Raw genomic sequence first — 22306 nt, 5'->3', positions numbered from 1 at the left:
GACAAGGAATCACTGGAGGGAGTCCAGGGAGGGACACAAAGATGCTGAGGGGTCTGGAGCATCTTTGTGATGAGGAGACTGAGAGAGCTGGGGCTGTTGAGCTGGAGAAGAGAAGCTGAGAGGGATGTGATCAATGGGATCAATATCTCAGGGTGGGTGTCAGGGGATGGACCAGACTCTGTTCAGTGGTGCCCAACGCCAGGGTGAGGGGCAACGGGCACAGACTGAAACCCAGGAGGCTCCATGTGAACATGAGCAGAAACTTGTTTGCTGGGAGGTGCCAGAGCCTGGCCCAGGCTGCCCAGAGCGGGTGTGGAGTCTCCTTCTCTGAGACATTCAAACCCGCCTGGACCCACCTGTGTGATCTGCTCTGGTGACCCTGCGTGAGCAGCTGGGTTGGACTGGGGGATCTCCAGAGGTCACTTCCAACCCTAAACATTCTGTGATTCTCTGATTCTGTGCAATGGATTGTGTGATGTCACATCCTGGTTTCCCCAACAGAGCAGTGTTGCCTTCAATGAGAACATGGACTGGGGAAGATGTCCTGAGGTGTCTGCAGAAGCATCGCTGCTCTGAGTGTTGTTGAAGAGTGTGTGAAATGCTGCTCCTCATCCTCTTGTGTTTAACTTCTCTGATCAGCAGCATCCATGCAGGTTTTTCCTTCTCAAATTTTCATGTTCAGAAATGACCAGCCCTATGGGATATACATGTATTGCTAAATGAAATCAGCTTAGGCTTGTTCCTTGTACCTGATGGCATGTGAGTACAGCTTGTACTAAAGCCTGATGCTGAATTTGACTCATATGCACTGAACAATTTTATTCAACCTGCTTTGGGGTCTATGGCCCTGCTGGACCCCAAACTGCCTGGGCATTGCTTGGCAAGAGTGCAGGTTTGAGGAGGCTACAACCATTCCAGGGGCTATCACAGAGACCAAGTAACATAGATCATTATAAACCAGTGCTTTATCTGATGGCCTTCCCCTCTAGTTTAGTGACACTGCTACTTATGGGCAATGTGTCTCGTTTTGTACCCAGAGTGTGGCCTCCGACCAGGTTTCGAGTCCTTCCAGCTGACTGGCAAGAAGATCGCAGGGGGGAGATATGCCAAGGTGGGGGAGTTCCCGTGGCACGTGAGCATCCAGAGCCGCGGGAAACACATCTGCGGAGGGACCATGATCAGCGCGCTCTGGATTTTAACCGCCGCCCATTGCTTTGCAGAAGAAGTGTGAGTACCCGGGGAAAGCGAGAACAGCCCAGGCACAATGGGTTGGAAACCTTCCTCCTTGGGGGTGTAGGGTATGTACGTCCTTGGGGTCAAGCGCATAGTAAATGTGACTGAGCCAGAAGAGTCCTGAAAACAGGAATTGTCTCCTGTGGGGAGTATTATGAGAGAAATGTGCAGAAATCTGCATAACCAGGAGCTGCAGAGGGGAATATTTTGAAGGATGGTCCGAGCAGCCTTGTATAAGCGCCCATGATGCTGTTCTGATGGCACCAAGTATTTCCTGTATGTATACACGTGTTGTGGTACCTTGTAAAAAGAGATGTATTCCATTCCAGCTTATTCCAACCCCCAAATTACCTTTGTTTTCATATAGCAAAACCCCATAGAGAGTCTGATTTTACCAAAAAAACCACAATTTCTGGATAAATCAACCCCATGCAAATCTCAGGGGCAGAGTCCAGCCCTCTGTAAGCTCCCCCTCCAAAATTTGGCAGGTCCAAGAGCTGGGGCTGTTCAGTGACAGCCAACCTGTGGCACCACAACCTGGAGCAGCTGGCTGGGGGCAGCGATGCTGAAAATCCAGCCTACTCCATCTGTTCTCCCCTGAAAATGAGCTTTGCCTAGAAATGAGGGTGGATTTCTGCAATATTTATAGCTAACCTGACCCTCCAACTTCCTGAGCACCACCCTAACCTGCTCAGGGGAGGAGGAACCAACCTTTACAACACAAAGCCTTCATGTTTGCTTATGTCTACACTGCTTTTGTTTTGCTTCTAAGGCCGCCAGATCTCACCGTTGTGGTGGGGGGAACTGACCTCAGCCTCCCGCTGGAAGAACATAAGCCGGACAGCTTGATCCTCCACGAAAACTTTGACAGCGTGAGCATGCAAAACGATATTGCTCTGATCCTGCTCAGCTCTCCTGTCGAGTTCACCAATGAGAAGATGCCCATCTGCTTGCCCTTCATTTACGACATCAATACGTGGCAACATTGCTGGGCTACTGGGTGGGGAACCACAAGTTCAGGTGAGATGCTGTTGGGAGATTGGCTAATGGAGGCTGGTTTTTACCCATTTAAAGTAGATGTTCTCTCCCAGGAGGGGTTACCCACACTGAATTAAACTCTCTACCTCCTTGGTAAACATATCCAGACCCTCACAGCCTCTGCACTTCCACCAATTCTCTTTTCAGCGCAAGAACCAGCCACTTATTGACCCCCAGAACAAAGTCCATGGTAGTCTAAGCAAAAATGTTCAAGCTGAAACCTTAGAGCCACCTTAGAGCTCTGCAGGAGCTCAGCCTTACTCTGGATGCAGTTTTTGGCATCCAAAGACAGACAAGCTCCACCCTGGTAAGTTAGGCTGGGTCTGAAGTGGTCTGGAATAAGAGAACAAAGGTCTAGGGTTGTCTTTGGCTTAATGACAACCAGATTGATTCAATGGTATTGGCCACCCCTCTTCTTCACTCGTTTAGAACAGCGGATTGCTATTGCTAATTGTTCTTGTTTAAGCCCTAATGAAAGTAGCTCCAGCACTGACTGTGACCCAAAATGTCTGTCCTGACCAAATGTCACTAAATGGCTAATGAGTGATTTCATTATTGGAAAGAGTTAATTGGGACACAGTGGGCAGCGTGGTGCCTTGGGGTTTTAACAGTCCTTCCTAGGATGTAGCAAGTCGATGTCCCATTTAATAATTGTTATTCTGCTCCAAAGGGTTATGGTATCTTCTCTGAAACTCTGCATATTCCTTCTTAGGCTTTATTTGCCTCACATAACATTAATACGCAACACAACACTGTGTTATAGTTGTGAAATTCTCCCATTTCACCAAGGTAACATGCTCCTAGGAACAGAAAACCAGGGATCTGCTGCAGAGTCGCTCCACAGCTTGGAAGGGTTTCTTTTTAGCTGGTCTCTTCGCAAAATGCAGGGCATGGCTGTGGAGATGGGTCTCCTGCTGTTGCGTGGGTTGAGATTGCTTCTGCTCTCCAAATTGCATCCTGCATGGGGCCAGTGTGCTCAGCTCTGGTGCACACCCCTTCTGCCTGGGAGATGTTTCAGAAGAAACACAGTAGAAGCTGACGTCGGTGAGAAGGATGTGTGATGTGGGCCATACCAAAAAGTATGATGTGGTGTTCCTCGCCAGAGGAAAATGGGTCATTTCTTCTCTCTACCAGCCTTTTGTAGGTGGATATCGCTAAGGTGTCACCTCGGGTGGCACTAGCCTGACTCCCCTTCAACTGCAACTAGACCTCATAGAATCACAGAAGCATTTTGGTTAGAAGAGACCCTCAAGATCATTAAGTCCAACCATTAACCTCACACTGTCACTAAACCATGTCCCTAAGAACCTCATGTTGAGCCACCTCCTTGGAGATGCCTCCATTGAAGCCTTCCAATCTGTTGGTACTTCCATGGAGTTGCCCCATGTTAGCTGGAAAAGGGACCCGATAACTCCCTTTTAGACCTCACTTTTGAGTCCCACCTTCCCAAAGGCACCAGGGCCATTTAGTTCAGTGAAATATGGCAGGAATTTCTGAAAATCTGTTGGTGTCTTCAGCAGCAACATCCTCCAAAAGCCAGCTTTATCTTTCAGATTCAGGTTCACTTTAAGAGTGAAATGAGTGGGTTTTCCAAGTAGCCCTGTGCATTTTCAGCCTTTATTGATGGATGGTGACTGCTGAGATTCCTTGTGGATTTTTTTCCATCTCGAAGGACGGAAGAGAGCCACTTCGTGGAAGACACAGCTGATCCCCTGGGTGAAGCATGGCCTCACAGCCCCCCAGGAGAGCATGGAGATAACGAGATCATCTGTTCTGGGGAAAGCTCAGTGGACTTTCCTCTGCAGGGGTCTCACAGGACCCCAAGGAGAGTCCCTCAAACCGAGTTCCCCAGAACCATGAGTGAGAAACCCAAGCAGTGAAGCACAGCTTGTCTCAGGTCATCACCAAGACCCGTAGGGTCAGCCATCCCTTTGGGTCCTTCCAGCTATACCAGAGTTCATCTACAAAAATAAGTGATTTTTTAAAATCCTATTTAGCAAGCCTCCACTTCTCAAGATTTCAGTTTTTCCTGTTAACACCTCCCTCCACTCTACCTACTTATCCACCTCCTAGGCTGGCATAAAGTCAAGAGCACAGATTTATCTTTGCTAACATTTGGACAGCCCCTGTCAGCCCCCATGACCTGAAGACCATACAGTTGTGCGCTGAGGCGCTCTTGCCATAGGATGCTTTACAAATTCAGCTTGGAGCAGTCCAAAGTGCTCATCTCCGGCTGTGGTTACACCCTCACAAGCCTGTGCTGCTCTGCAGGGTTTGTTCATCGTTCAGGGTTTGCTAATCGTTCTTTTCTCGCTTGCTGGTTAGAGGTTGCGGTGCCAGCATCCCAGCTGCTGCAGAAAGCACGGATGAAGCTCATCAGCAGGGAGCAGTGCTTGGAGCAGATGCCGGAGCTAGGGGAGAACGTGGTGTGTGCGGAGCTGGAGAAAGGAGAACAAAGCTCCTGCCAGGTAAACTGAACAGGCTCCTGGATGGCCACGCTGCCTATGGGGGCACAGAGACACTGGAGGAGAAGCAGCTTTGCTTCAGTAATGAACACTGATCCTCCCCACAGCCTCCTGGGGTTGCTAAAGCTTCTCTGCAGGAGGCCAAGGCAGGATGCCTGGGGTCAAGGAACTGCCTGCAAAGGCGTATTGACCTGGGCAGTGGGAGTGCAGGACTCTTGAGGTTGGAAAGCAGTGGTGGTGCTGGAAATGGAACACCTTGTTGTGTGGATGAGCCTCTCATGCTCTCCTCACTTATCCCAAAACCAATGTTTTTTACCTAGTGAGCATACAAAAGAGCCAAATTTAGCACATATAGACAAGACCAGCAAATGTAGCACATATAGACCCCAGCTAACATTATAAATTGGGTAATGACCTATTAGAGTGCAGTGTAGGAGAAAGGGACCTGGGGGTCCTGGGGACAGCAGGGTGAGCATGAGCCAGCACTGGGCCCTTGTGGCCAGGAAGGCCAATGGTACCTGGGGTGGGTTAGAAGGGGGTGGTCAGTAGGTCAGAGAGGTTCTCCTGCCCCTCTGCTCTGCCCTGGGGAGACCACACCTGGAATATTGTGTCCAGTTGTGGCCCCTCAGTTCCAGAAGGACAGGGAACTGCTGCAGAGAGTCCAGCGCAGCCACCAAGATGCTGAAGGGAGTGGAGCATCTCCCGTGTGAGGAAAGGCTGAGGGAGCTGGGGCTCTGGAGCTGGAGAAGAGGAGACTGAGGGGTGACCTCATTAATATTTACAGATATATAAAGGGTGAGTGTCAGGAGGATGGAGCCAGGCTCTTCTTGGTGACAACCAGTGACAGTACAAGGAGCAATGGGTACAAACTGGAACACAGGAGGTTCCACTTAAATTTGAGAAGCAACTTGTTGGGGGTGAGGGTGTCAGAGCCTGGCCCAGGCTGCCCAGGGAGGTTGTGGAGTCTCCTTCTCTGCAGACATTCAAACCCGCCTGGACACCTTCCTGTGGAACCTCAGCTGGGTGTTCCTGCTCCATGGGGGGATTGCACTGGATGAGCTTTCCAGGTCCCTTCCCACCCCTGACATTCTTGGATTCTGTGATATTGTTTATTACAGAGTTGCACAAGTCTGGATGCTGGAATAAAGCCAGCATACCAGCAAGAAAAATAGAAGGTATTACATACAAAATCTTACCAGTATATTCACACCCAACCGGTCACACATTTGCATATTGCATTACATAATCCTTTTAGCATATCAATAAGCAACATTCAGCTAAAGGACACTTTATCCAACAGTTTTGCGATATGTATTGAAGCAAGACTCAACTAACTGTGGGGGCTTCAAAATGTCTAAAACTGCAAGGTCAGTAGTATCTGTAATTCATGATGAGACATTTTGCAAGTCACTCTTGTCTTTGTTATATGAGCAGACTGACCTAAAATGGAAAGAATTTTCATATCTTGAGGTTCGCATTATTTTAAGCGATGACAACACACTGCCCTGATTCCCTCCCTGCAGAGAGAGGCAGGAGCTCTGCAAGTGAGCTGCAAGGAGGACATGGGAAAAGCATGGATCCCAACAAGTCCCCTTGGACAGGAGACAGTTTTTGATGGCTCTGAGCACAGGAATTGGAACTGGTACCTCACAGCAGTTTAAAAACCCAGTGTCTGCTGTAGCCAAGCTGTGCAGTGGTGGGAGGGATGGGAGGTGAGGTCTCACATCCCAGCACGACATGGGCTGCATCCTCCTCCTGCCTGGTGTCCCCTCAGCCCTGGGCCAGGCACTGGTATTCTATCACCACATTAAATACTGAAAGGAGACAGGAAAATTTGTCCTAGAGCGTCAAAGCAAAAGAATCGGGAGAGAAACTTAATGCAGGAGTGTTAGATTTGAATATTAGAAACCTTTTTCATTTGAGGTCTTGGCCCTGACCCAGATGTCCTTTGCTGACACAGCAGGTTGGTCTGTGGGTACAAGAACTCGTCACATCTCATTGCAATGAGTTAATCATATAGGATGAGAGACTTTTCAAACTAAATTTTAAAGAGTAGTTTTAAATTTTAAAGTGGTATTTGAGATCAGGGAATCTAAGAGGAGAGAGCTAACACGAACACCCAAATGTGGTAAAACCTCACTCAGAACATACTCCCACCTGCAGGATTGCTGCCCTGATGTCAAACAAAGTCTGAAAGCCCCAAAACACCTTTTCTTTCACAGCATCCAACCCCTATTCTCTCCTCCAAGAGCCTGGCGAGGACAGGGGTCTCCTGAAGCCTCTGCTTCAGGACTAAGCTCTCCATCCTCCATTGGGCAAGGGTTTTCTTACACACATGCCTGTGTTTGCAGGGTGACAGATGGGCAGACACATGCATAGAATCATAGAATAATTTTGGTTGAAACCTTTAACATCATCAAATCCAACAGTTAACCTCACATTGTCAAGTCTACCTCTAACCCATGTCCCTTAGAACCTCATCCACGCATCTTTTAAACCCCTCCAGGGATGGTGACTCCAGCATTGCCCTGGGCAGCCTGTTCCAATGCCTGACAATTGTTCCCAAGATCCAACCTCAACCTCCCCTGGTGCAACTTGAGGCCTTTTTCTTTTGTCCTATTGTCTGTTACTTGGGAGAAGAGACCAACACCCTCCTCGCCACAACCTTCTTTCAGGTGACAGCTTCATTCTATGGGAATCATTCATTAAGGGAACTACAGCAACACCCAGGACAAAGAGACATCCCCTGACGAAGACAATGGGTACCATGGGGCTGCAAAGCAATTGCGAATTGGACCTGTAGCTCGGCAGTGGAGGGCAAGATTTGCTTTGCAAAATCATTTTTTGATTAGTCAGAAAGCATCTATCTCTGAAACCATTCATCCAGTGACTTTCACCTCCATTAAATTCAATCAAAAATTTCAGAAAGAAAACTGCCACAGGATAACATTAACATGATTAAAAGAATGCACTTCCCAGCCCAGCTTTAAGTTCTATAGCTGAATTATACTGGTGAAACACCAAGAGCACTTGTACCCAGCAAAACGAATCTCCTGTATTCAGAAAGATGATGAGAGTGCTATTTTGATCTACAATAATGTTAGAGCTGTCTGAGAAATGAACTAGAAATGTAAGCTTTCCTAGCAGAGAAGTACACAACAACTGCATGTGGGATAATGCTCATAACCCAGCAACTGGAAGCTTGACCGGGCAGAAACATCCTATGACCTGAAATAACAAGAGCAAGACAAAACCATACCCTAGGCTAGAAGCGTATCTCTTAAAGAGAGAAACAAGGGACGTGACTTTTCATCAGAATTTATTTGCTGGAGGGGAAGCATTTTGCTGATGGATGATTTTCTGGGCGGCACTGACTGAAATCAGGTAGCGCACATTTTGGCCTTGCTAGGCTGGTACAGAAATCTGACCCAAAAGTCAATTTAGGCAAAGAGACAGTATTCTAACCACAACTGTTTAGCAGAGAACCAACTAGAAACGGGTTTTATCCAAAATTATTCAGCACTCCAACATTATAAAACACAGATTCAGATACTGGCAAGGAGATCATTTACTACACAGCTGATTCAGACTCAAGGGATCCCAAAATTCTACAATGATGACTCAAAATGCACATCTTCCCACTCTATGTCGAAGTGAGGACTCTCAAGGGTACACAGGAGATACAATCACTCACCAATTCAGCAAGGTGGCTCAGTCCTCAAGGGAGTTTCCTTTGGTGGGATCCCAGTCTAAGCAGGAGAGTCTTCCACTGCCAACCCAGCACTCCAAGAAGAGCAACTCAATATGGTTCTCCACTGGCTCCATTTATGCCCTAAGAGAAATCTGAGCTGTGGTCATTTATGGTAGTGCTCCAGAAACTTCTCTCAGCTCAGGTGTTTCATTGGTCAAGGGCCCTGTCTGTCAACCAAGGGGCGTGTGCATGACCATAGTGGTCTATAGGTCTAGAAGTTTCTGGTGCTTTCAGGGGGTGGGGAGGGTCAGGTGCATCTGCCATGTTGTCTATGCTGACCAGCTGTCTCCTGGGTGATCTCCAGACCACTCAGAATAGAACCATAGAATCACAGAATAGTTTGGGTTGGAAGGGGCATTTAAAGCTCATGCTGAGTTTGCTGGTGGTCACAGCAAACCTGGAAGCCATTCACTGCACAGGTGCATGATGGATGTGGACATGAAGCAGACAAAAGCCTTATGTCAACCTCACCTGAGCTTTGCTGAGGATCGGGAGACGTTCGTTCATGTCCAGAGCCAGGCTAAGATGGGTAAGTTGCACCTAGAACCAAGGCTGTAGGTCCACATGATCCTGATCTGAACTCAAAGGATTACCATCCTAGGTCTTTGCACTCTGTGCTGTTTGTGTGCTATATTTTCCCTGTTGCAGCAATCTGGTTTATGAGTAACTGAGGCCACACAGATATCTTCTCTGAGGCACCATGTAGAAGGTTTATCATGCTGACCACTGGCTTAATACCCCCATATGGCAATAGAACATTAACAGAAAAGCTCAGACATTTCACCAGCTGCCATCATACTAGAGCCAGACACGACTAATGTGTGGATTACTAACCATATTCCTATAATAACTCAAGGAGATTGAATAGCAGAGCTCCCGAGTATTTGTAATAAAAAAAAAATCCATTCACTTAAAAAGGAAAATCTGTTGTACACCAATTCCCTAGCGGTTCTGCAGACAAATATATAGATTGACTGTGAATTAACACTAACAGGATCTGTAATTGACTTATAGTTCTATTTAGTCATAAACATTAGCATTAATGGATGATCATGGGGTACAAGTGCTACAGAACAGACACTAGAGATGGCCTATGTGTTATTTTTTTGTGTGCTACATTTCTTCCATGACCCCATGAACCACAATTGATGTCTAATTCCTTGCTTTCTTAAGCATCTTTTGTTAGCCTCTGATGCAATGGTAACTTGAACAATAATTAGAGTATAAGAGACTCACAAAGCAAATGCCTCTTCAGTGTCTTGCCCATCCAGACAAAATTCAGTAAATGGCCCAATTATATTTCAGAGAGTTTCTGCAAAGGAGGTCTGTGGGGGTGATTAGGACAGAGTGTGTTCAGCTGGGAGTCACAGTTCATGTACAGTTCAGGTCAGCAGCAGATCAAGGGGGGGCCCAGTCCCTGGCCTGACTTGCAGGGGAAGGAATCATTATGTGGCCACAAACAAGGTGTGGGATGGTTCCAGCTTGGCTTCACCATGCCCTGCACTGGCGTAGGGCTGATCTGAGGCATGGGTGAAGGTATCTGCTCCTTCCACAAACTGTAACAGCAGGTGGTCTTGGCCATCCCTGATAAATATCTGAAAAGATGCTGGGATGCTTCTAGGGCTCTAGGTTTTAATTTCTTTAGTTCTACAAAAAAAGGCAGAGAAACACCTCTTTCCTTCACCTCTAATATGTCCTTCCCACATATTACTATCAGCACTTTGGAAAGGGTAAATACCTTTATAGCATCTGGGATGCTCAGGGTTCTCACCCTACATAACTATACAATAGCAGTAGTTATTGTATAGCCCTGGGCGGGATTTATCTGGCAATGTCTTTCTTGTAGTCATCCGCATCTACCAAATCATCCTTACATCAATAGGGAGGAAAAAAGCACTTCTGACATATGAGTCATTGAGACTGTTTTAACTGTTTTAAAATAATTCCCTGTATGACTGCTCATTGCTTCCTATTAACTAAGAGCAAGTCCAAGGTGTCTCGCTCACTCATGGCTCCGAGGTAGGACCATTGCCTTCATGTAAGTCTCCCATGTAATTTTAGATACCCCAGGATATACCGTTAGCATCCTACTTCCCCCATCTCAAAGAAAAGGTCACAAACCAGCAAAGCCTGGTCAGTCCCTTAGACTGTCAAAAATACCTGAATGGAGGTGGATAGGTGATGATGTGGTGGAGGATTTGCATGAGGTCTGAGGTTAAAGACCCCTCTACCTGTCAGACAAAGGTTTCCTGGGGGCCAGGAGTCAAAGCCAACCACGTTTCAGTTCAAAGTTAGTGCCAACTATACAAAATTACTGGTTTACCTTAATATGGAAGAGAGTGATCCACTCTCCAGCCTTGTGATGGATTCTCCATCACTGAACTATTGCTAACATGATGGAGTGGGTTTTTTTTCCTTAAGGGGCAGATTGGTGTGAATGGGACAGTGTCCTGGAAGCCCAAAACAAAGCAGTAGAAAGGCATTTCTGCACTTGCAATCTCTTAAATTTGCTTCTGAAGGGTGCTTTGATGTACAGCTCATTGGAATCAGAACACTTCTCCTGTGTCCCATGGTTTTATAGGGCTTTCATCATTTTATGATATGGGCAGACATGTGAACACATGCTGGCTGTGGTGGCTTAATTCTTTAATCTGCCAAAAAACATCCCTTCCTATTGCAAGGACCTGGGATGCTGATGGTGTCGCGTGTCTCCTCTGCTTTCTTCCTCTGGGTTGTAGCTTTTGGTCCCTCGAACTAGCAGCTGTTTGCTTTGCAGCAAGGGGTTCCAGCACTGCTTTGTGTGCCTGGTGAGTGAGGCTGTGGGGAGCAGAACAACTCTGGATCCAGCTGAACACAGAAAACCCACCATGCGCTTGCCCTGGGGGTGAGGGAATGGGTGTGATGACTCAGAGGAGCCGCTTCTCATTCGATTACAGTGAGTCAATACAGCTTTAAGGGAAAATCATGACTCACAGGCAGATTTAAATTCTTTGAAGGAGTTGACAAGCGTGTGGCAGAGGGTGATCCAGCTGATACAGCGCACTGAGATTTCCAAAGCTCTTTTAACGAGAGTTCAAGGCTCAAGGAGAAACTGAACTGTCATGAAGTAGAAGGGCTTCGGTTTGAAAGGGAGGCAACACAGAGGAAGGATTTGATGGGAGAAAGGGGCTCACAAGGGGAGTTTTGTTGGCATCCATGCAAAGAATTATGTTCAAGGAGGGCAAACGCTGAGATGACCAAGTTGTCCAATGCCACAGCGTTATTCAGAGTGGTCGGAATTAAAACCGACCATGCAGAGGTGCAGCAGGATCTCATTATTCTGAGTGACTGGCAGTTAAACCAGCAGGCGCAGTTCACAGTTGATAAAGGCAAAGAAACAAATATAGGGAGAAGCAACTCCAGCTGTACGCACTCAATAACAGGTTCTAAATTAGCTATTTACTATGTAAAAAGATCTTGGAGTAACTGCGGATAGTCCTTCAAAAACATCAGCATGAGGCTATGCGTGGGTCAGAAAGGTGACGAGAGCATTATGAACTGTTAGGAAAGGAATTGTTAGGGGAAAGGGACCTGGGGGTCCTGGGGACAGCAGGGTGAGCATGAGCCAGCACTGGGCCCTTGTGGCCAGGAAGGCCAATGGTACCTGGGGTGGGTTAGAAGGGGGTGGTCAGTAGGTCAGAGAGGTTCTCCTGCCCCTCTGCTCTGCCCTGGGGAGACCACACCTGGAATCTTGTGTCCAGTTGTGGCCCCTCAGCTCCAGAAGGACAGGGAACTGCTGCAGAGAGTCCAGCGCAGCCACCAAGATGCTGGAGGGAGTGGAGCATCTCCCGTGTGAGGAAAGGCTGAGGGAGCTGGGGCTCTTTAGTTTGGAGAAGGGGAGGCTAAGGGGGGACCTTATTAATGTCTATAAGTATATAAAAGGAGAGTGTTAGGAGGATGGAGCCAGGCTCTTCTCGGTGACAACCAGTGATAGGACAAGGGGCAATGGGTTCGAAGTGGAACACAGGAGGTTCCACTTAAATTTGAGAAGAAACTTGTTGGGGGTGAGGGTGTCAGAGCCTGGCCCAGGCTGCCCAGGGAGGTTGTGGAGTCTCCTTCTCTGCAGACATTCAAACCCGCCTGGACACCTTCCTGTGGAACCTCAGCTGGGTGTTCCTGCTCCATGGGGGGATTGCACTGGATGAGCTTTCCAGGTCCCTTCCAACCCCTGACATTCTGGGATTCTGGGATTCTGTGAATAGGTAGCAAATTAAATGCCTACTTCTTCTGTGCTGTGTGCGGTTCCTGGCCACACCACCTGAGAAAATAAGTAGTAGTTTTAGAAGAGTGGAGGAGGAAGGATGAACAGAGATATGGAATGGCTTCTGATGGAAAGCAGAATAACACTGCAGGACTCGAAGGCATGTAAAAGACATCTCTGGAGGGGATATGACACAGATTCTTGGAGTCGTGAACAGCAAGGAAAGAACAGTCAAGAGCTGTTCTCTTGTCCCTGCTGTTCAAACCTCCTGAAGGAGGGGGTGTCAGATGGTCGTATCAGGCAGCAGCTTTAAAACAAAGAGAAGGAAGTGTTTTTTCATCCAACAGATAATTAAAGTGTGGAAGTCACTGACCAGGATGTTGTGGGTATTTATCCTCAGGGATAAATGGATTCAAAAAGCAATTAGACAACTTCCTGGATGAAGATCTCTCTAAGGCTATTAACCACCGTGATGTAAATACAACCCTGTAAATACTTGCCCTGCTTCTCATTCTCCTTTCCTGAGCACGTGCTACAGATGACTGTCAGAGACAGCCGTCGGGGCCACATGGGTCCTTGGACAGATGCATTATAACCACTTTTAAGTCCTTACCACTATGGCTACTAATGGACCCTGCTGACATCGGTGTGGATGGAGAGGTCTTGTCGCTTATTTTCCATCAAGGGGATGGAGGGACACAGGAGCTGCAGGCTCCCACCTGAGATCTCAGAGGAGTCCCATGAAAGGAGTCCCGGTGCTACCTGGTTCATTTTCAATACCTCCATCTTAAAAATGGCCACAACCTCCTTCCTTCCACCTTTCTCCAAAGACAGCTTGTTACGGCGAAATAACTGAAGAAATCATCTGTTTGCAAAAGCCTTTCCTTCCTGCAGCCGGGGCAGCTCTAATGGCAAGTGTTGTTATTCACACGCTGATTCTCTCCAATTTACACAGGGCTTACCAAGATGAAAATGAAACCAGCAGTGACTTGCAAGGATTGTGCATCCACCTAATGAGTATCAGATGGGTTGTTCTCCCTTCCCCAGAGCTTCTCCCACCTAAGAAGATTTATGCGACCGAACGTGTTTGTTCTGATCAATTATCATGTTGCAGACGTGAATACAAATACGAAAGGAAGATTACACTCCTTATCCAAAGCCCACTAAAGTCAGAAGAAAGGCTCCTGATGTTCACAGAAAGGCTTTGGCCGTGATGAAAAGGATGAAACTTTTGATCAGCTTCAGTGAACCAAGTGCCTTGTTAGTCAGTGGCAATTTTTATACAAGCCAGAACTATTTATCAGTGAATGTATCATTGCTCTCACCTCTCCTAATGGGAGGATTAACGTGTGTTTGTGGAAGGCATGAGTTCAGCACTAGATTTGATTTGATGTGGTTGCTTTTCATTCATCTTCTGTTAGACGAGAAACAAAAAGCAAAGATGCTGGGTTTAGGTTGTTTTGCTGTCCAGAAACTTGGCACTCAGACTGAAGAGCAGGAGCAGTAACTGGTACGTGTTTCTGACCAGAAACATTTCACCACCAGGGCACAGGAGGCTGAAAGCAGCATTTAATAAGTTCTTTGATCTTCAGAGTCATTAACCTGAGCGTTGATTAAATTAGCGCTATTGGAAGCATCACAGATAATTGCAGCAGTGCTCAAAACTTGTTCCTCCCACACACTCTCCTACGAAAGGATGGAAAACCTTGAGCCAATGTTTTTGAGAGCTTAAGGTGAATACAGGGATATTCAGAAGTTCCCAAGAACTGAGTTTATTTTTCTCTATCTTTAGGCCTATCAAAACCAGGCTACTGATTCATCTGGGGTACTGCTATAATTACATGAGTGAGATGATCACATGGAGAGGATGACTTAGCCCACTTTGTGATAAAATCAACAAGTTACGTGACCAAAGTTAAGAAAAACAGCATGTTGGGTGTTGCACTCGTGAAGCAGACCAGCTCAGCCCTCGTGGGAAGGGATCCGAAGCAGGATTTAGGGATCCGAAGCAGGATATGGGTCTCATGGCTTGTGGACGAGAGAGATGGATTTGCAGCTGCTGCCTGGGTTTTCATAGCCTTGAATGACCACCTCTATGCCCAGGTTTTAAATGGCTTTGTGCAGCTGGCAGTCCCCAAGCCCTGCAGACTGGGCAGAGATCAAAATGAACATGGTTAAAGAGGTAAAAAGGGAAAAGCAGCTCTGATTTGAAAGGAAAACCGCATGATCTGTAGTTTGAATAGGGTTTCTTGGCTCTGCCATTGCCTCATGCAAATCATATCCCTTTTCTGCTGTGGTTTTCTCAGCTATGAAATGCGATAAAGACTTTTCCCCCCAAGGACGGTCACAAGGTATCAGGAATTAGCTGGTTTTTAAGCATCCTGGGAGAAAGGTCCTTTGCAAGGGTGAGCAGCCTCCAAATTGGGCACTTGGAAACCAATCCACCCCGATGATGCACAGGGGCTGTGCCAGTGCTAAAAATCTCCTGTATCAGGAAAAATCAGCACGACGCATCCCGACGTGTCACCAACAAGGGTTCGTCAGCCGTGGCTGCGTCACCGGCTTGCGAACGGCTCCCACTCTCTCGATTTCATTTATTATCTTTGTGTAGGAGGCTCAAAGCGCCTTCTTTTCACTACCGGGATAACACGTTTGGCCTGTTCCTGCCCCGAGGGAGTTAGCAGTAAAATTCCCAGTAATTTAATTGTGTGTACAGCCTAGGAGATGTTCATTCGTTCAAACAGGATGCCATCGCCAAGGACACTGATAACACATGGATCCAAGGTCACTGCAAGGCCACTTGTGCGATTCATTTTTTGGCTAAAACAGGGTTGGAAAGCATCTTTAGATCCCAAGTGGGGAGAAGGTCCAGCAGCGCTGGGGGAGATGCAGACACGTAGCTACAGTAACACCATGGCAGTGCAAACAGTATTGAACTTACTTTTGGACTCGATCATTTTAAAGATCTTTTCCAACACAAATGATTCTGTGGTTCTATGATTCTAGAAATGCTGAAACAATTGCTCTGTATTTATATTTCTTTTTTCCCTTCTGTATGCATGTTGAACCAAAAAAAAAATAGATAAACGTATTCTGGGTTTGGACCCTCCATCTAATGAAGCAGGAATTCTGCCCATCAACTTTAGCGATGCTGATGAGTTGCACAGGGGGCTACAACCACTTCCTCACTCATTAATTAACGTGTGATTGCTCGGGGTAGCTGCTGGCGGAAGGGGGTTCATACATTAATGGCAAAGACATTTCTCAAGGTAGCGTGCAAAGAGGGAAGGAGAGCATTTCCCAAGAAAGGCGTCTCTCTCAGAAAATGGGTTAGTGTCGAATTTATTTGCCACTGGAGATAGGGTAAAAAAAGATTCAAACCCACTGTGGAAAGATACTGATTTAGAGCAGGGGCTGCACAGCGCTGAAGGTGAAAATCGCTGTCAGAAACATGGTGGACCTGGCTGGGTGCGTTTTGTGCTGGTTTCTCTTCTCCCTTGGGTTGTACTCAGACATGGCACACAGAGGTTGGGTGCGCAACTGGACGTGCTGTTGGTGTTCAGGGACATTCATCTGCATGAGGGGAGGTTGCCCTTGTGGTAGCAGGCAGGTTTTTAGGGAAATTAGTGTGGTTGCAAGAAGGATTTGTCAGGATTGATGTTCGTCAGTGTGCAATTTCTGGATGCTAGCGCCCACAATGAACAGTGGCAGGTACCCAGCATCTACGTGCCCCGGTTTTGCAGGGTGGAGGACTGGATGAGCAGTAACAGCAAAAGTCCCTTTTCGCTCCTGCATGTTGTCTCTTGGTGACAGGATTCAGGTGTCATTCTGAGGCCATAGGAGCATGTGGAAAAGGCTGAGAAGGACAGGGCATGGCACTGGGATAGAGCTTCTGACTGATCTTCTCTCACCTTCTGTATCTGTTTGTTCTGCGGGGATCTCAGGGTTGAGCTGTGAAATTTTGAGACCAAAATTTCCTTGTCGCCCAAAATCCTCATGAAATCGGGATAGAGTTTGATTTTCCCCATCAGCCTGTGGGTTGCAGCTGCGATGAGACACTTGGTCCTACTATAACACCCTCCTTGTGCCATAGGTGGACAGCGGGGGACCTCTGGTTTGCAGCTATTGGAACACCATGAAGTGGTTTCAGGTCGGCATCGTCAGCTGGGGAGAAGATTGTGCAGAAAAGCCAAACCATGAGATCTTAATGTCTGTTTACAGCTACCGTGGCTGGATCGAGGCTGAGACAGCCTTGAGGGGGAAACCTTTCTTCATCGAAGGCGTGGATAATGGTGCAAATCACAAGGAGATTCCTTCCAGGGCTGAGACACAGCTGGTGTTTCTCGAGTATTGTCTCCTTTTATTTGTCTCTTTAATAGCAATTAGATTACTCTAAGAGAAGGTGTTTTTCAAATCATAATAAAGTTCATAACTACCATCTCATTGTTCTTTTGCTGCTGACCCATAGAGTCATGGCTCAGGTCAACCTGCTCCACCTCACTCACGTGAACACAGGCACCAAAATGAGACGCCACAGTGAGACAGGGGAGCGATGGAGAGGCCGGAGAGATTAAACGGGAGACCCAGAACACGGAGAGGAAAAGCCATAATCTTCTGAAAAACCCAGATTTCCCACATGGGTATGTCAGATGAGGCCCGGTTATTTGCTAGTCTCACATGCAAGATGAAGACGTGGCATCAGAAGGAGCTGCTCCCCTTGGAAAGCTGAAAACCTAAGAAAAATCTTAGCTTATTCAGTTGCATATTGTTGGTAGGATAGCCCTGGGTTAATCTTACAGATTATTATTAGCTGAAGTAATGTATCTTCTATCTTGCAGCAAAGAGCATCTCTTCAGAGACCACAGCAGCTGCTCAGGTGATACGTCAAGCTGCTGGGACATGATAAATGTCAAATTCAGTGTCTCCTTAAGCTAGGAAGAGCTAAACAATCTTTTGGCTATTGTTGGAAGGTGTAGCTTCATATGAGTAATCAGTATAATTTACCTGGATTGCAAATGCTGGGCTTTGTTTGTTAAAGGCAATCGAGAAAGATCTGTCTAGCCAAAGAGAATTGTTTCTGAGCTATCCATGAAGTGCTGTCTACAGAAGTCCCTTGGCTTGGTAATTAGCCAAAATTAAGCTCTTGCAAGTGAATGGTAAACAGAAAGCAAATACTTTTTTTCCTCTGTTAGAGGCCTGTTACTTGTATTGCTACGAGGTCCACATCCCAGCCTGAGCTGAGCTGGTCCTACATGCAACACATGGTCCTTCATTGCTTCTCCATCAATAAAGTACATTGCAATACACACTCTTGTCATCACAAGGAGGTTGCTCTTCTTGGACTTCTTGGTGGAGAAGGAGACGAGCAGCGAGGTCTCCTTCTTGTCCCACCTTTGCAATGGCATAAAAGCACCTGTATTTAGCAGCAATGGTAAACTCAGTGAATGTGCAATGGGACAGAACCTCACAAATTGGTTTTAATTACCTTGATATTTTCTGGCTAGCTGGTGGAGAAGCTTTGTAAATGAGAATTAATTCATCTACCTTAAGCTAATGCGAACCCATCTTGGCATAAAAGTCAGGCTTTATTTTCTGTGTTATCTGAGCAGAAAATAATGCTTAATTATTATTAGTTCTGAGTAATGCTTATGAAAATTGCTCCACATTAATTTCACATGGCTGACTGGCTAATGGATGCATAAGGGTCTTGTAACCCTTTGCAAAAAGACTAATAAAAGCTAAAAACAAGGGGAATGTATTACTTTAGCAGCTATTAGTAGTAGATGGTGTCTGCTGGCATTAATACCTATATTTATTTTCCTTTCTATTAATAATATATCAACAGATTCTAGAAGCTGTGTCAGGGACTGGATATCAGGAGATATTTCCTAATGCTGTAATCTATTCAGCTACAGAATTGTTTCCCCCAAAGGAAATGCGAGATGTCCTCCTGCTTGAGTTATTTTAACATAGGGATTGTATAGAGCACTTTTGCCTACAGCACATGGCCTGGAAAAGGCTGCACTTACAGGGAGCTGCAAAAGGACCCAGTAGGTCTTTTTCCATCAGTCACATTTGCAAACGGATGATTATCTGTGTTAAAGGAAGGTGATGCTACTTAGTGGTTGCAGCAGGGCACTGCTGCTGTGGGTTTGGGTCCATTCTGCTGCTCATTTACTCAGTGGCCTTAGGGAAAGAAAGTTTGTGCTTCGTGCCTCAGTTTCCCTACCTGCTAAATTGAGATGATGAAAGTGGTTCACTTTGCTATATGGAAGCACCAGTTCTGCAATTTAAGACCAACTATGTAGCTGCAAAGGAATAAACAGGAGACTTTTTCCTCCTTATTAAAAACATAAAATTCATTAAAGTGAATTCATCTTGGCTACTACATTCACTACTCAATAATTAGGATGAGAAAGGAAATGTTTGTTTAATATTTCTATGCTGTAACATGTTGAACCTGTATTGTTTCAAAGGTTTTTGTGTTTTGAGACAGCACATCACTTCTGATTATGGATTTGATGGGAATGTGTCAGAGTCACACAAAATCAAAATATAATGTATCAGCTTTCTCATTAACATTTCAATTAATTTTTTAAGCTTTATAACATTGGTATACTATGTTTCTTCTGCTATTGTGTTCTGTGTTTATGCGTCTAGAGCATCTAAATGAAAAGTTTCCAAACTGAACTACCAATTTTATGCTTCAGGCTATGGTTTGGGACGCTCAATTTCTATCTTAAACTGCATCTCACTTCCTATTGCCCCTTCTTTCTTTCCAGACACCTCTTCCTCATGTCCAGTGGGCCCAATTGAGAGCATCAAGCAACCTGGGCAAAAGAAATATGTCCCTTGCAATATCCTTTGCTCAATGAGCAAAGCCGCCTGGTATAAAACAAGGGACTGCTGCGTGGGGGGTGGTGATGCAAAGCAGTGCACCAAAATTCACGTTTTGGTGTCAGCACTACACCTTTAGCAGCAAACATCAGAAGAGAAGCACACTATGGAAATGCTCAGAGACTTGGGGAAACATCCATAAGAGGATTCAGGGAAAAATGTAGGAGCATGTGGCTACTCAAGGAGACAGAGGGGAGGCAGTCAGGCCTTGCTTGCCCTTTTTGCTAAGGAGATAGAGCAAAAGCATCTCCCATGAATAATGAAGGCAGCAATTTAAAAGCCAATATACTCAACTAATTTTGGCTTAATTCTTCAGAAATTAAGGACTGTGTATTTATACATGTTGTTTCCCTGCTTGCCCCAACCCAGCTGGCCATTTGTGCCCAAGTTTGAGAAGAGAGATAGAAGATTTGAAGATGATGGTGTTTGTGCAAGTTTGGCAGCAAGATCTGGTTGCAGATGAGAAGTGGGGAGGGCTTTAAGTACATAGAGTTGTGGGGCTCCACCTTGAGGAGGATCAATCCAAGGCCACAGATAACTAGTGCTGTAGGAACCCAGCCTTTGTTCACTGTGATGATCCCAGACCTCTCTCCTCCAGCTTCTTCTTGGTAGATGTGACTTGGGTGATCTGAAGACAAAGGAATTCCCAGCATGATCCTTTTAGAGGGACTGAAATTCCCAATTTCCCCCATTTCCAGCCTGGGCTTCCTCACAGGGCAGAGACACAGTGAAAGGCATAGACTTGTCTTCTGCTCCCTTCAGCATCCTGGTTCCCCTCTGTCCCTCTAAGGAGATGGCAAATGGCACACATGGCTGTGACCATGAGCGTTCGCATCCATTTGTCATTTCATATGTACCAAACAAGTGTTTTAACTTTGTGTCTTTAGCCGTTGGACTTCAATGCAAGCAAAATCCGGGAGGGCTTTTTACTCATTCATATTTCCGTGTGCCTACCAGGCGATGGGTGAAAAAGCACCTGTGGATATGGTAGAAATCTTTGGTCAGCTCTTTAACTGTGTCTTTTGTTAATGGTAAAGTAGATCAATGCTGGAGGCTGGAGGCTGCAGAGGTTCAGCTCCCCTTCCCATATTTCCCAGCAACTTTCCAAGAGTCTTTCCGGACATTTTTCAGCCTAAGGACTCAGTTTACCCTTCTGTAAGCATAATTAAAGCCAGGGATGCCTCTTGGGATGCACCAGTTTTGACAGTGATTAATCAGTGTTTTTAACTAAACTGGAGAGTAGCTGTGGAACATAAAACATTACTGACAGTATTGAACGACTTGATTTGTTGAACAACTGCAGAACACTTTTGGTGTTAGGCTGAAGACCTGCTTTAAGGAGCTGGATTGTGGTCTGGAGGAGAACCTGGCTTTGGGATGAATAGGGGATGGAGGTTGGCAGCCTTTGACATGCCTAACGAAGCCATTGACATCCCTAATTGCACCCCAGAAATACAACCACGCCTTTCCCTGCAATGTGGGGATGCTCAAGCGTGATGGATCTGTGCCCACTCTTTGCACAATGGTTGCACTTGCTGACCTTGAAGAAACACCTGTTCTAATTGAAGGATTTTGCTCAGTTGCCATTTTTCCTCTTTGAGCATTTCATTGCCAGGGAAATCCCTCTGGTTTTGGCTTCTCTCTCAGTCCCATGACACCCCACACTGCTGATCTTAAGTGGCTTTTCTAAGTCATGCTTGACCTACCCAAGTACTTCAAGAACACCAACTTGGCCGCCTCTAGGCAGATCACACTTCTCTGTTGTTCTGACATTGGTGTGCACCGACCCTGGTGGATATTTGGGCTTGCAAAATGCACCAGCTGGCAGCAACTGAGTTTACAGCATCCTGCGGCATCACAAAACATCCTCTGCTTGGGTATTTGCAAGTATGTGTGTTCAAAGTATTTGCCTCCCGTGTCCTTTTCTGAGAGGTGTCTTGCGCTCGTGAATGCTTTTTGTATTCACAACTAGGTGCTTTCTCCATGTCTCATCATGACTCACTGCTTCAAAGGCTCTTTAATATGCGATTCACTTTGTTCCCACAGCCCAGACCATTAAATGATTTATTATAGCATGTGGCTGCAGAGGAGAGCTCTGCATTTGGCTCCTCTGCTGGGAAGGGTGGGCTTCAAGACACGGCTGGAAAGTAAAAGTTCTTCTTCCTCCAGGCTTTTGAATTTATGTGTCTTAACACGAACTCTGCAGACATTAATCACAACGTAAGCAACTCATGTAAGCTACCCCACGTTCCTCCGAATTAGGGAAGTGGGGAGGGAAGGGTGAACGGTGGCTTGGGCACTGAATGCAGATACAAGGATGTAGTTTCAGCTCTGCAACAGCGCTGTGAGATCTGTGGGGGTTGCATACGAAGAGGAGTAACTCTTGAAAATTGAGACAATTAGTTGTGAACCATCTGAAGTTTATTTGGAGAGCTATCGGGAGAAGAAAGATTTCCTTTTTGTCCTCTTGCCTTTGATCACAATGGGTGGGAATTTGAATGAACTTGTGCCTTGGACATAGATGAGAAGGTGTTTTTCTCACAACCCCTGTGAAAGGCATTGCTCCAGTCTGGGATGCGTAAGAATTTGGGTAAAAGATAGGAAAATGAGGGTTTTCCCTGAAGATGGTCATCTCAAGCAAAAATTCTGGGAGTAACCTTGGTCTGAGCAGGATCATGGGAA

The 22306-nt window shown here is 46.2% G+C and overlaps 1 protein-coding gene across 1 annotated transcript; it reads left to right on the top strand.

The window, feature by feature from the left end:
* Nucleotides 1-526: 526 nt before the first annotated feature.
* Nucleotides 527-19205, top strand: LOC136099239 (serine protease 55-like). The gene is made up of 5 exons (XM_065833209.2): nucleotides 527-653; nucleotides 1038-1227; nucleotides 2006-2253; nucleotides 4597-4739; nucleotides 16821-19205. Exons 1-5 carry the CDS (start codon nucleotides 599-601, stop codon nucleotides 17121-17123), a joined length of 939 nt encoding a protein of 312 aa, XP_065689281.2. The 5' UTR covers nucleotides 527-598; the 3' UTR covers nucleotides 17124-19205.
* Nucleotides 19206-22306: the final 3101 nt, after the last annotated feature.

This window comes from Patagioenas fasciata, chromosome 3 (assembly GCF_037038585.1).
Source record: "Patagioenas fasciata isolate bPatFas1 chromosome 3, bPatFas1.hap1, whole genome shotgun sequence".
NCBI classification, from domain to species: domain Eukaryota; kingdom Metazoa; phylum Chordata; class Aves; order Columbiformes; family Columbidae; genus Patagioenas; species Patagioenas fasciata.
Note: the sequence above shows the minus strand (reverse complement) of the source record. Positions and strands in the feature narration are given on the sequence as shown.